This window comes from Egretta garzetta, unplaced genomic scaffold (assembly GCF_000687185.1).
Source record: "Egretta garzetta isolate BGI_Z169 unplaced genomic scaffold, ASM68718v1 scaffold211, whole genome shotgun sequence".
Taxonomy (NCBI): Eukaryota; Metazoa; Chordata; class Aves; order Pelecaniformes; family Ardeidae; genus Egretta; species Egretta garzetta.
This window is the reverse complement of record NW_009258673.1, coordinates 760244-773874: the sequence shown is the minus strand read 5'-3', so window position 1 is coordinate 773874 and position 13631 is coordinate 760244. Positions and strand designations below refer to the sequence as shown.

At 41.8% G+C, this 13631-nt stretch overlaps 1 protein-coding gene across 1 annotated transcript in view; it reads right to left on the bottom strand.

Moving 5' to 3' along the window:
- The window catches only part of LOC104135201 (spermatid perinuclear RNA binding protein), a 32071-nt gene extending 27695 nt beyond the window's left edge, over positions 1-4376 (bottom strand). The window contains exons 1-2 of the mRNA XM_009648823.2: positions 4227-4376; positions 651-868 (exon numbers count right to left, since the gene is read on the bottom strand). Coding sequence (XP_009647118.1) covers positions 651-868; positions 4227-4229 — 221 coding nt within the window. The 5' untranslated portion in view covers positions 4230-4376. The remainder of the gene's footprint in view (positions 1-650; positions 869-4226) is intronic.
- Positions 4377-13631: the final 9255 nt, after the last annotated feature.

The window sequence follows — 13631 nt, the reverse complement described above, 5'->3', positions numbered from 1 at the left end:
CTTGGGGATGGCCGACCACCCGCCTGCCGGGGGGAAGCAGGGAAGGAATTCCTTGGTTTGCTTGGCTTGTGCGCATGGCTTTTGCTCTACCTGTTAAACCGTCTTTATCTCAACCCACGGGTTTTCTCACTTTTACTCTTCCAATTCTCTCCCCCATCCCAGCAGGGGGGAAGCAGCGAGCGGCTGCGTGGGGCTGAGCTGCCGGCTGGGGTTAAACCATGACAATAACAGACGGTAATAGATCCTTAGAAAAGTTAGTTTGCTGGATAAACAATGAAAGTTCATAAAAATCTTTTTTGTGTGTCTTAAACTAAAGGAGCCCTGCAGCTACATGGCTGTGGGTTTGCGTTCATGTGTTATGGGGACATAAATTCACTTACAATTGCTGAAAAGTCTGTCTGTTAAATGCAACCCACAACATCACAGTAAAATAAACAATGAAATAGAGAGCAACTGCTGCCCACATTGGGCTTATTACTATTCCCTGCACTCACCCTACGTGCTCCCACCTCAGAAAGTCCAAATATACCCCCTTCCTCCGACGAACATTCGTATAAAACAGACCCAAGTAACACTACGACTCTTATTTCGAAGGAAAGGCGCCCATTCAGAGCAGTACAGTAACACATTATGAGGCTCAACTCACTCACTTGGCATTGCTTTCTGCAGCCTCCTCCTTTGCTTCCACATCACCCTCACATTTCGTAGACTTGTTCTTTTCATCCATCCAGTCAGAGACATGTTTAAGGGCACATTCTACTGTTGATACCATGTTCTGGACAGCTTCAAGTTCCTCTGGAGATGGATAAATGGTTGAATGTTTCACCATAACATGGCGGTCATCATTAGCAAAAGATCGGATAGATCTCTGTTACAAGGTGGGAAACAGGGGGGAAAAAAAAAGAACAAAATTATTGGATTATCAGTAGAAGGACATTGCCTGAATGGGAATCCTCCCTGACAGACGTAGGAAGGTGTTTTATGATGTCCACTGCTTATAATCATGCAGGATTGATTTCTTTATTTAAAAAATTATAAAAGAAAAAAGAAAGCAAGCAAAGACCAGTGCAAAATCAGCATTAACTGGTAAAATGTAAGACCTTGGGTGGGTTTTATGGCACCTAATATTTGATACCTAAATTCAACTCTTAGAATCCTTTTATTGGCTACTAGGAGCAATTGGCACATGTGGAGTGCAGATCATGTTTATGTCTACCAGGCACATCTGGAGCAGAGTTCATGTTTATGTCTACTTTATGATGAGATAAATTGTGCTTCAGAGGTACAGTTCCCCACCCACCCACATGTGACTGCAGAAGTCAGACCCCCATATCAGGTCAGCTGATACAGACATCTAAAAATTAAGCAAGCTGAATTTTATTTTTTTGTGTGGTAGGGTCCATCCTAAGTGGAAGCTGTGACACTGTGTGCACCAGTCACAAACCAGAAAAAGGGAGAACTTGGGTCTAGGACTAGTCAAATCTCTGTGCTCATATATAGCTATGGTGGATACACAATAGCATGAAGACCTGTAGTATGCATTTCTCCATTTGCCATGGTTAGAAACGGAGTTTATTCTCTAGATCTTGTCCTTTCATACCCCTCCCCCCCTTTTCTTTTTTCTCATTTTTGTTGGTTTTCTCACTTCTCCCTGCCCTCCCCCCCCCGGGGACAGAGGCTGGGGCCCCTCCCCCCGCCCCCCCCCCCCCCCCAGGCTTCTCTTTGAGAAGAGGCCATGGTCTGGCTGGCTAAGAATGAGGTTAGAGTGCTGGAGCAGGGGACCAAAAAGCCCTGAGTTTCATTCCCAGCTTTGCAACAGACAATCCAGGATCATGGGCAACTCATTTCACTATTAAGCATCTCTGATTTCCCTCATCCTTTGACTAGCTTGTTTATTTAGATCAAGCTATCAAAGTCAGTGAGAAATCACTTAGGCCCTGATCTTGACTGAAAGACCTACATCTCATGGAGGTAAGAAGCTGTGAGCAGTAGTACTGAATGAAAGAGGGGCTTCCCTACCCTGGAATACTGGCAGGAATTGGGGAGTTCCTGAATTTCAGCGATCTTGGTTGGCTTGTGTCAACCTTCAGCAGCTGGATAGCTCAGAGCAGAGAGAAAAGCCAGGGTCCTCACCCCAAAAAGTAACCTCATTTCATGGTAGGGAAATTTAGAACATAAGCATTCCAGGGTGAGAGCAGACTGAGTAAAGCACGTGGAAAGGAGGGCAGACAAGGAGAACGCAGAGAAGATTCCTATTTTGTAAAAGGCATTTACACTGTCCAAATACGACTTCGCACATTCCAGAGTGCCGGGTGCAGCCGTCTCTCCTCAGTTACTCTAGGGACAAGGGCAACACACCTTAGAACAAGACAATTAAATACCCATTCCCTTATGGTTTTGTTACTGCTGCAAATGAAGTCATAGGCAATACATATTGCCATGAGAGGCTTAGCAAACTGCACAGGGATTTACAAAGACATGAATGAAGATGAGGATAGAGATAAGCTGGTCAGAAAAGGCCAAAATAATTTATTAAAAAAGTGAAAGAATAGGAAGAGATTAGAGTGCTGATTAAAAGAGTTTGCAGTGAAACTCTAAGTCCTGAGTGACACTGTTGAGGAAGGTAAACCTAAGTGGTTGGGTAACTTGTGCTAGGAAGCTATGGCTTGTCACACGTGATCCAGGTGAGACTTATTTAATCAGCTGTGGGCACAGCACTGGCCTCTGGCAAGAGCAGCTGTACGGCTTGCTCTCTACAGACACGTCAATCACTGCTAAAAGCCTCCCAGAACTTGAAATCACCAACCAAACTTTTCTGTTCCTCCTACACATTAAATACCTTAAGTAGGCTTCATTTGCACCCCTACTCCATGGGTCTGTAACAGTACACACTCTTAGGGGCAAAAAGGGCTTTCAAAGGATCTCAGAGGCCTCTGGATCCAATCCTTGTTAAGGAAGATGTGACATCATTCCTTTCCTAACTTTTGGGCTCCTACCCAGATGGACAATTCAGGAAGTCAAAGAAACCCATCGGTCGGGGTCTGGTATTATCCCCAGTACTTTCATAGGCTGCAAAATGCTTCCAGGAGGTCCCTCTTGTGGCTTATTCGCAACATGGATACAGAAGGAAGCTGCAGTTCAGCAGTGAAAACTGCCAAGCTGGATTTATTAATTCACCCCCACCATCTCTTATCTCATGAAATACCAATTAGGACAAAGTCAAACAGGAACAAATGAGTAACTCCTAAATTAGAATACATTTGTTTTCTTTTCTAATGAAGAGGGACTGACAAGATCAATTCTTCACTACAATTTAGGCCAAAAATAGCAAAATGGGACACTATTTCAAATACAATATATTGACAACTTTGCTTTGTCAAGTGTTCTTCCTCCCTTTGTGCTCTGTAGCAGATAAAAGTTTCATCTTAGGTCTTTTTAAATATAAACATAAACACACAGCCTATCAGAAGCATCAGCTACACAGGTGTTAAAGAATTGTATGTAAAATTTATTGCATTTATTCTCCTTTCCATTCTCCGAGTAATAACATTAGACAACTTAAAAATATACAAATATGCCTAAACTGCTCCCCACAGATATTCCTCAGGAACTGGGCAGGTTTATTGCCTTTTTGTGGACACATCTTCAGAACCTTACCGTCACAATACTTCATACTTGCACAGCTTTACAAATTCAACATCTCAAGCATTCCCAATTTGCAACCAATACCAGGGAGATGAGAAGTAACTCCTCACTTAAACAATGTACACCAAGTATATTTGGCTGCACACATTTCATCTACACTATTAACAAAGTGTGCACAGAACCACATTCAATCACACGCACACAAATATGAATAATCAACACTTGCTTCTGTAAGGAAGAGGTGGAAGGAGGATCAGCATTTGGTTATGCAACCTGCAAGTTCAAGGTCACCCATGCTGTTTGCTGCAGCTTCCTAATGCCAGTTTTATTAGAATACCTTATGAGCATCCCCATCGTTCATATTTAATAATTCATGTAATGCAGGCTCACAAGACAACTCTCTGGTTTTAAGAGGCTGACAATATATCAAACCTCATTTGCTTTGCTCAAAGCATGCAGCACCATCTCTAATTTAGTGCAAGGTCAGAAAATCCCCTTACTTTGGTTGTATCAGGCCCCATGCAAGACAGTCGGCAGAGGATATTTTTAATGCAACTCTATGAAAGATGACAAATACCTACCATGGTTTGTTAGTGTTTCAGCTCTCTCTCCCTCCCTTTCTCCTTTTCCCTCCTCCTTGGTGTCTTTGCTAAGCACTGTTTTGCCTGACAGAACCTCTTCATAAGCCTCTCAGTCCCTTGACAGCTCAAGAGTTCATACAGCCAAGATGCTCTGGGAGTCACTTTCTGTAATTCACCTGCAAAAAGAGAGAAACAACTTGAAACGAGAAGAAATGGCATGTTAATTCCAGTGAGTGTTCAAATGCAGCACACTAAGTCAAACCACTGATTAAAGCAAGCAGGCTTCAGGATGGGGAGGCAGTCACTGAACCATTTATTCCTGAACAACAAGCAGATGTCACTGTGGAAAGCAACTTTGTCTGATGTGCCCACACGTATGTAACGACTTTCCCGTGCCAGTTAGAGCTTATCTCCGTGTGGTTTGTCAGCCACCTGGCAATCTAAGTTTCTGATATGAGGAAGACGGGAAATCCAACATCTCAAACATGCTCCATACAAAAACAGCGCAAGAGGTCTCTATTTCTGTGTCGCATGCGCATTAGAATCAAATACACTATATTTAATTATCAAAAAGTAATTATCTGTTGAAATCCCCAGTGCAGCCCTCGATCCTGAACGTGTCAGATGCTGTACAAGAACTAAGATTTCAGGTGGCAATAATTGTAAGTTGTTATTTAAAAAACAAAAACAAAAACCAACCAAACAAGCGCATTATAACAAACCAAAGATGTAAGACTTGTGAGAATGCTCAGCTGAAATCATCCACACCACCTTTCCTGCCCCTGCTCTGCTTTCCACAGCACACAACATTTAGAAGATCCCGCAAGAGCAGCCCTCTTGCACTAAGCTAGGAAACAAAACACCAGCCCTGGCAGCATAAGGAACTGCAAATAAATGCTCTGTAAGGCAAGAGAAGAGCAGAGTAACGAGCAGGTAACACGCGAGAGAGGAAAGCATAAGCTCATTGCGTAGCGAGACACACCAGTCCTTGCAGAAAATTCCTGTTTTCCTTTCACCACACATACTGTTGCATCAGCTTCTCAGCAACGTTTTGAAGCAATTGGAAACCCAGTCAGTAAATTTCTGCAGACTGACACACACTCAAATGTTTTCCTTTTCTCCTATATGTCGATCCTCCTTCTCTAGCAATATGTTGCATATTGTCTGTCAGAGAATCCTGACATTGTTAGAGATTAAAAGCGTGTTTGGCAACAGCAGAGGGATAGGCGAGATGACTTGAAAGCCTTGTAGATGCTTAAACCTCAGGGGTGTGACAGGGAATAATTAAAACGTTGCATCCCATAGAGTTTTGAACGTGCCAAGGGAAAGGCTTCGCTCTTTTTGTAGTTAAGAAGAAACAAAGCACGTTTATAGGACCAATAGCTTTGGCAGCAAGTGCTTAATACTTGCTTGTTTGTATCTCACACCACTGAATTTAGGATGTAGAATTGGGTAAAACAAAAAGCAGCTCCACAAGAATACTGCTCCTGCACCTAAAGACTGCCAAGGAAGAAAGCCCAAGAGAGTTAAATGCAGTCATACTAAAAATAGTCAGGAAAAGCAAGCTAATGAAAACCCTGAAGGACACTTCTTATCGCAAAGGCTATAGACCCTACCAAGGGATATTAACACTCTACCAAATTGCTTCCCAGAAGCGATCAAGGAAGGCGATGTTCTTTCATAGGACCAGATTCTTCTCTTTAGAGATCCTGAAAGCCACGCAGGGGCAGCTGGGAGGAAAAATAAGCAAAGATTACTGCTTTGGCACTATTTATTCTACGAGCTAGTCATAAGCTCTTCCACGCTTACTAACCTTTCACCATCTCCAGAAGCAACCAGACACTTTACGAGGTCTTTTTGGTTTGCTTTTCTATAATAATAATATGCTTTTTAAGTCAGCAGATGGCAAGCTAGAGAGACTTTTATGAGCCACGTTTCCAGATCATCTATGTATTTCAAATGAGTTCTCTCTTCAAACCAAATTCCAGCTATCTTCACATACTCTTCTTCCCTGTGACTCCTACATTTCACATTTTGAGTTTGCCATCTTCTCTGGTAACTGTAACTTGGCAATTCCAGGCAGAGAGAAGGGCACTGGAATGTGTTGCTGACTTCAGCATATGCCCAGTACAATGTCTCTAGACTCCAAGCAACACTCCAGCCTGGCCTCCCTCCGAAGACTGCTGCAAGCTGTTGCTTATCAGCTCGTGCAGTGTACTGAAAGCAGATGGACAGAGAGAGCTGGCTGAGCAAGTTCTGGTGCTTCAGTAAATTGCTGAGCAGACTCCTGTCTAGAGGGCAAGTCCCCAAACTACCTCACAAGCTCTGGGAACAGCCATACCTCAGGGCACAATTCTGCATGCACCGAGTGCTTTTCAGTGTTCTTTGAAGATCTGAAACAGCCCGAAAAGAAATGTTTTGCAGCTATCTTCTACTGGACAGATGAAGCAAAGCCACCAACTCAATACCCTGCCTTAAGTGGGTAGTAACCATCTTGTTTTCAAGACAAGTTCAAGTTTCAGTGACAAGTAAAAGTTGTTGGATAAAGCTATTTATGAGTCTACCTGCCCTTTTTCTCAGCAGTGAATGGCTGAGGTCAGGGCATATACAGCTGAATTACAAGGGGTTCTTTATTATAAAACTCAGAAAGCTGGAAAACAACATCCTGACAGTTGAGTTGAAGCTGATATACGATGTCTTTCAAGTCATTAACGTTTATCCTAAGAATATTTCACAGAAACGCGCACGGGAGTGAAAACCTAATATAGTTCAGACTTTGAGAGAAAATTTTCAATACAAGCACTAAACAGGAGGGAGTTTACTATAAAAGTGCAGACACAATATACAGAACAAAGTATATTTGACAGCATGCAGAATTAAATTAAGGAAAACTAAAATCAAATCTGCTCCAACCATATGGACTAAGGCAGCAGAACACAGCTCAGCACCAAACACATCAGAAAGCATTATGTGAAGTGAGCAGCAATTCCATAAATCCAACAGCCTCATTTCACTACCAGGCTATAGCAGGATATTTGTCCCTGCATTCTCAGGGAAGTAACAGCTGATGCCCAGACTAAAAAGCACAGTATTGAAATGGATGGTTGTCTTAGCCAGGGGCTGCCACCCACACTTGCAAGAAAATTTCTAGGAAAAGCTACTAACACCACCAGGACCTTGGTGACCTTGACAAAGTCACTCTACCTCTGCATCATGTGGCCCTGAAGTGTAAAACAAGACTAAATACTGTCTCCAAACCAGACCACAGAGGAGCTGAGTAGAGACTGCGATGCGGTTTAAAATCACTGGGGATTTGACACATTAGAAATGTTATTAAAACACCACGACAGTCTCACAATGTTTCCATTAAACATCCCATCCTTCACAGAGGAAGTTTATGCTTTGGCGCAAGACAAACAAGGAAAAGAATTTCAGATGAGGCCTTTGTAGTAGGACATATTCCTGCATCTGGCAGTTGTGTTCCCAGGAGACAGACATTTAAAGAGCCAGAAGTAATGAATATTTGAGTGCTTGTGAGCAGAAAAGTGAAAAAGCAGGAGAAACAGGTACTTGCACTCTGTGGGGACTGAAATGTAACATCAGAATCAGGGAGTGATAAGCTTCTAGAAAGGAGACATGAACTACGTTTGGCATCCTGGTATCCCCTCGCAGCGGTGGTACCTCGTACAGAGGTGTTGCTGGTGCAACAGAGAAGGGGAAAGCAGGGTCACTGGGCTCCAGCCCTCCAAACCCTCACTTCAATGAGCTGTTGTTCAGGCACCTGGCCAGGCCAAGTAGAATACCATGAAAATTAGTTTTAAATGCTACATCAAGAAGGCACATGCCAACAATATTCAGCTGAAGCGTTAAAAACACCCTCCACCCTCCTAATCTACCTGTAGACCAGTATCTGCCCATGAGAACTACAGCCCACAGTACACACCACCCTAAGATCACCCAAAGTTAAAGAGCAGCAAGGACAACCAAGGTTGCTAATAACAAACCAGCGAGTATCTAACACAGCCTGAGGTGCATCAGACACAGTAATAGAAAAAGAGCTGGAATTTATATCCTTTTCTGTTGCTTTTAAAAGTCAGAATAAGAGGCCTGCAACTTTAAATTGCAAGTTTATTTTAACTTCTGCTTTGCATTCAGGAGACAGGTAATTTTTCGTCACACCATATAAAGTGCTGCTGAAAATATGTTGCGTTTTTCTGCAGTATAATTTTATTGCTGGCCTTCTGCCAAGAGTCTTTCTGGCAGCATCTCCCACAGTTGGAAACTGTGTATCTGGGTCAGAAAAGACAAGCCGCTTTTCAGAACAGCTCAATACATTTGGCAGAGATGCTGATATTATAATTGAACTCTTTCAGCAACTCTTTTTATGATGTACCCAGACGCCAAACAAAACAAGATCTGCAATGTTGATTAATGTCAAAATAACTGACAGAGAAATATCAAAATAGTTTTTCCTCATGTTAAAAGTATCAACAAAGTGAGGGGAACAGATAAGAAATACAATTCATGAGGAATTGTAGCACAGGGTAGAGAAATCTGCAAAGTATGACTGACCTCCTACTTGTGCAGGTATTTACTGTTTTAAATCCTAACTGCTTGTGCGCTGTACAGAACTGGTTTCTTCGTTCTTCACCACCGTATGAAGAGAAGTCCTTGCCACTCACAACCATATAAGCATTCTGCAAAGAAGTGCAACTGTAACACTGGAATACATATTTAATAAGACTCAGACTGCTTCCAACAATACGCTCAGCGTTCAATTTCACCTGGAGACTGTATATTCATAGGAGTTTTATTATTTTCCAAGTAATGCAATTCCTGGCAAAGTTGCATCTGGGTTAGCCTTCAGAAGACTGGAATTTTCCAGCCAAATGAATAATTACAAAGCAACACTACAGTTAAAAGCTGGAAAGGTACTTCCTCTGGCAAATTCTTACACTTCATACAACAAATACTTGAGTCCAGTGTTACTACTGCCTGTTCAGTTCTCACAACATTTGCCAGAAAAGGCTCCTGCGCTCAGAAATCTCCTAGGAGTAACCTCTGTCAGGCAGCCCCAACACCCAGCTTTAACAGGGGCCAAAGACAAGGTGGGCACATACTTCACCAACAGACCCAGAATCATGGCCCCTGTCATCACCAGAATGGAGGAATCAAAGTCCTCTTCCAGGGTCTAGAGCGCTGACCATGCTCACAGCGCAAGGGAAGCTGCTGCCCGCTGGTCAGCGGGGAGGAAGGTGCTGGAAGAGCTCCTAGAGAGAATTCAGCTGTGCCAGGGAGGACAGGCATGGACGGAGAACTTGGGGACCCTCGGTTCAAAGGTGCAACAAAGCACTTGCACATGGATTCCCCTCTAGAATGTAGAGCAAAGAATGAGAAAACAGCCAAAATCAATCACACTGGTAAAGGAATTAAAGAAGAACTAAAACCAAACAATCAGTTAATCTAGATTAATGTATTAAGGTAAGAGGAAACAGGGATGTGCAGAGCATGGCTCATATTTTTAGCTCCTAGAAAGAGGGTGAAGAAAAGATGGTCTAAGGGGAAATCATCACAAGCCTAACAGGAAGGTTAAAAAAGGAACACAGAGGCACAGCGTGAGCATATATACAATCATTTGAAGAAGAAAATGCTATGTTTTATAGAGAACCACACCATCCATTCTAAGAAAGAAATATATGTTAGTAGAAATAACTGCAAAGAAAAATAGTTTTGGAAGGAATATAAATCCATTTCCTTTAGGATTTAAGCTACTATTCACTAATGAGGACAGGAAGATCTACCACCAAACTCACTAAGTGGTCTTCAGAGCAGCAGTTGCAGTCCTCAAGGTATTTTTTACATCTCTCTCTCCAGATCTTTATGTGGCCTCAGGTTCCCTGGCACCTGCTCAATACCCAGCACACCACTCACAGCCAGCGCTACAAAAGGGCGCTAATGAAATAATTTTAAAGATGCCTCCATCTCTTGGTATGGGTGTCAAGATGCATGACTAAGTAAAGACAGACCAAGTGCAAAAAGGAATTAAAAACTGGCTGTTGACACTTAAATAGCAAATCGATACATGAGCATTAATAGTTTAACGAATTTCCTGCTCAACCAGTCAGAAACATTCAAAGGATAATCTCCTGTAAAACTGAGCACTACAGAAAACAAGACATCTCAAAGGGAGCACTTCTTGGCAGGTGTCTTAAAAAAAAAAAAAGTAAAATTAGAAAAATCACAGATTAGATGATACATAAACCATTAATACAAAGTATTCATTTGAAACAAGGCAGAAACCACCACTGGATTCTCAATGCCTGTGAAATGGTAAAGTGATTTTTGACTTTCAACGTTGTAGCATAGGCATTCCCGCTCTTCTGGCTGAACTGGACAATGCAAACCTGACGCTACTTTGCAGTATGCACCATTTGTGAAGCAGTCATAATTCGACATCCACATTCCAAATCATCCGAAATTCGTAACACAGACTACATTCAATTACAGCTGAAGAATTAACGAAATTAATAAAAGGGATTATATTACACTGCAATGACACTCACCATCTGCAATGTCATTTTTCCAGAGACAGAGCTGGTTTAAGAAAAAATCTGGATCTATGCCTGAAATTACATCACATTCTCCAGAAGAGAATCACAGTTCTACCTCCTCAACCACACAGCGCGGCTTAGTGCCATGCTGGGCTTCTCACCACCCAAGCCTTGTCCTGCACTCGCATCCCAACGCTAAAGCTTTATAGAACTTCAAACTCCTAGAGATTTTCCACGCCCATTTGTGCCCACTTCCCTACCTGAGAGGCCTGCTTTGCTCCAGAACCATAATGAGAAGCAGCCACAATGTTTAACAGATTAAGAACCAGGACATTCCTTCCCTAGCACCCTTCAGCTTAACTTAAATAGCTGCAGTGCCCCAGTTTCTTTCCTGCTATGATTTCAAATCACATAGACTGCAGGTTGACCCTAGCTGCAGCCTACAACTACATTGGACAGACACAACCAGGATGGGGAAGAGGCCACCAAGATGTCACCTCTTCCACCAAGAGGAATGCATCTTCTACAGAACTGAGGCCAAAGCCATACACATGGAAAAGCTTGAAATCATGGCCTTCCCTTCCTATGTTGGTTATACACATATATATGCTAATAAATAAATAAGTATTATATAATAAAATGTACCCAAAAAAGAGAGAGAGACTGGAAAACAAACTGTCCTACAGAAACTGGATCTGCTTGTATTGGTGGTTTGCACTTTTCACCAATTCCATGAGGCAACAGCAAAACACGTTTGCTCTACTGACGGTTCCCTGTTCTGCATCTCAAGCTAATACATACCTTGGTAATGAGTACGACAGAAGAAAAAAGCAACATGGATCCTAAACCTCTGGCTTTTATTTACAACAAATTTAGTAATTCTTTCTTACAAGTAATACAATGTAAACACTATATTTGAGATTCACATTTTTTGAACGTTTACATAAATTTTCAAAGTATTAAGAAGTTTTTAAGAATAAATGCTACCCTTCTGACTAAAATTTCAGCAACCGTTAATGGTGAAATTTAAGCAACAGTTTCTCCCCTAGAATTTCTTCCCTGATGTCAGTATGTAAAGAAGCTGGCATTTTCAATATTGCAGATCCACACTGGCTACTGTGCACATCTGCCTTTCAGCCAGTTTAAACATTCATGACTCTCCACTTAAATGCATTTTCTAGTATGTCAGTCTTGCTGCTTCAGTGACTTTTTTTTTTTTTTTTAATTTAAAGAGAGAAGATTTAAAAGGATTTGGAAGAGAACTCTGCACTAGACTCTGCAAGTATTGTACAAAGAGCTCTTGTGCTCTCAGCCCGTACACGTCCTCTATCAGACTTTTACCATGTTTCAGCTCCACTGTGGCTACTGAACAAGTTCAGGTTAATTTTTTACTTCCTGTCCTATTGGGTATTTTGTCAAAGAACATCTTGTCAAAGGTTCTAGGTTACTAAAAGCTTTTTCAAGGGTTTTTTCTTGCCATCTCTCATCCATCCAACCCTGTTATTTTCAGTTTGTTTCTCTCTTTTTCTCCTGTCTCTTAGATTATTACTCCCAGGGAAGTCTGAAGCTCAATGCCACACCATGTAATGCCGCAGAAGCGTCTGAAATAAAGTCCGTAACTATGACCTTAGGCTCTTTTCGAGACAAAACCCTCCTCTCTTGAGGAGTAGAATCCCATCTGTTGGCTGCTGCACCACTCAGGTCTTCAGCCCCACCTGCAAGGGCTCGCTGCCTCAGCAGGCACAGCGCCCTCAGCTACAGCAAACCGGAGCCTGCAGTTTAATGAATGAATTTCTTCCACGTTACTGACTTGAAATTGATTTTATAAGCCACTCACACACAGAAAGAGGGGAAAAGGGGATTTTAGTAGAATTGTTTCTAAAAAGCATGTGTTCCAAAAAACCAGTGTTCAAAGCCAATGAATCAGTGTTATTAATGGAAGCATTCGGAGTGAGAGGAACGGTAGCAATACTATCTGCCAGGCAGAAGCTACCAAATTTGATTCAGAATATAGTGCAAGAACCCCTACAACAGAAGCAATAAGGATGGTCTCTCTAGGGAAAAGTACCCCGGCTGCCATCGGTTTTCAGCCTCAGAACACAATTATTTACTTCAAATGCACGATAACCCTACCAAAAAATTTGAATTAGTTTATTTAGGCATGAAAGCTAGCAACGATATCCCTAATGAAAGTAAAAAACAATGTCACACCGATGCGTTAGATGGTAGAGAAAGAACTGTGGATCTTACACTTGTGACTTAAGTCCACTATTTGTATCTTAGACGAGATTTCATAGTAGGAACTCCCAGCTTGGCTAACAGGAAGGAAAAGAGTCAAACACATACTTGGAGATTTACAAAACTAATATAAAAAAAAAAATAAATCCCATTTTCCTTGAAAACTGTAAGAGTCTAAAAATATTTTAAATTGGCTTAATCCAGCATCTTCTTGCCTCAGCAGATCTACCCTGCATGCATGTGCTGTCAGATCTGCCAACCTCAGTTGCAAAACTCATCCATTATTCTTCTCTCCAGTTAGCACAGCACAGCTACGTAAAAGGGAAAAAAGACAGCTTTAGCAGGGACCACCAGTGGTGGCAATGCTGTTTGAAGACCACGAGCTGGGTTGCAAAATTAATTTCTCAGTTTAAGTTATGTGTCTCATCCTTCGGAACTTCCCAAGAGGAGTAATGAATTCCACAGCCTTTTTTCGTTTATTTTTAATATGATATTGAAATTTTAAAAGTTAGTGAAATTATGCTTAGGTGTCTGTAGCACTATATTCTGCAGTGCCTTTGGAGAACACAGCTCTAAGTAATTGATCATGAACTTGAAAAGTTACAATCTATTTTTA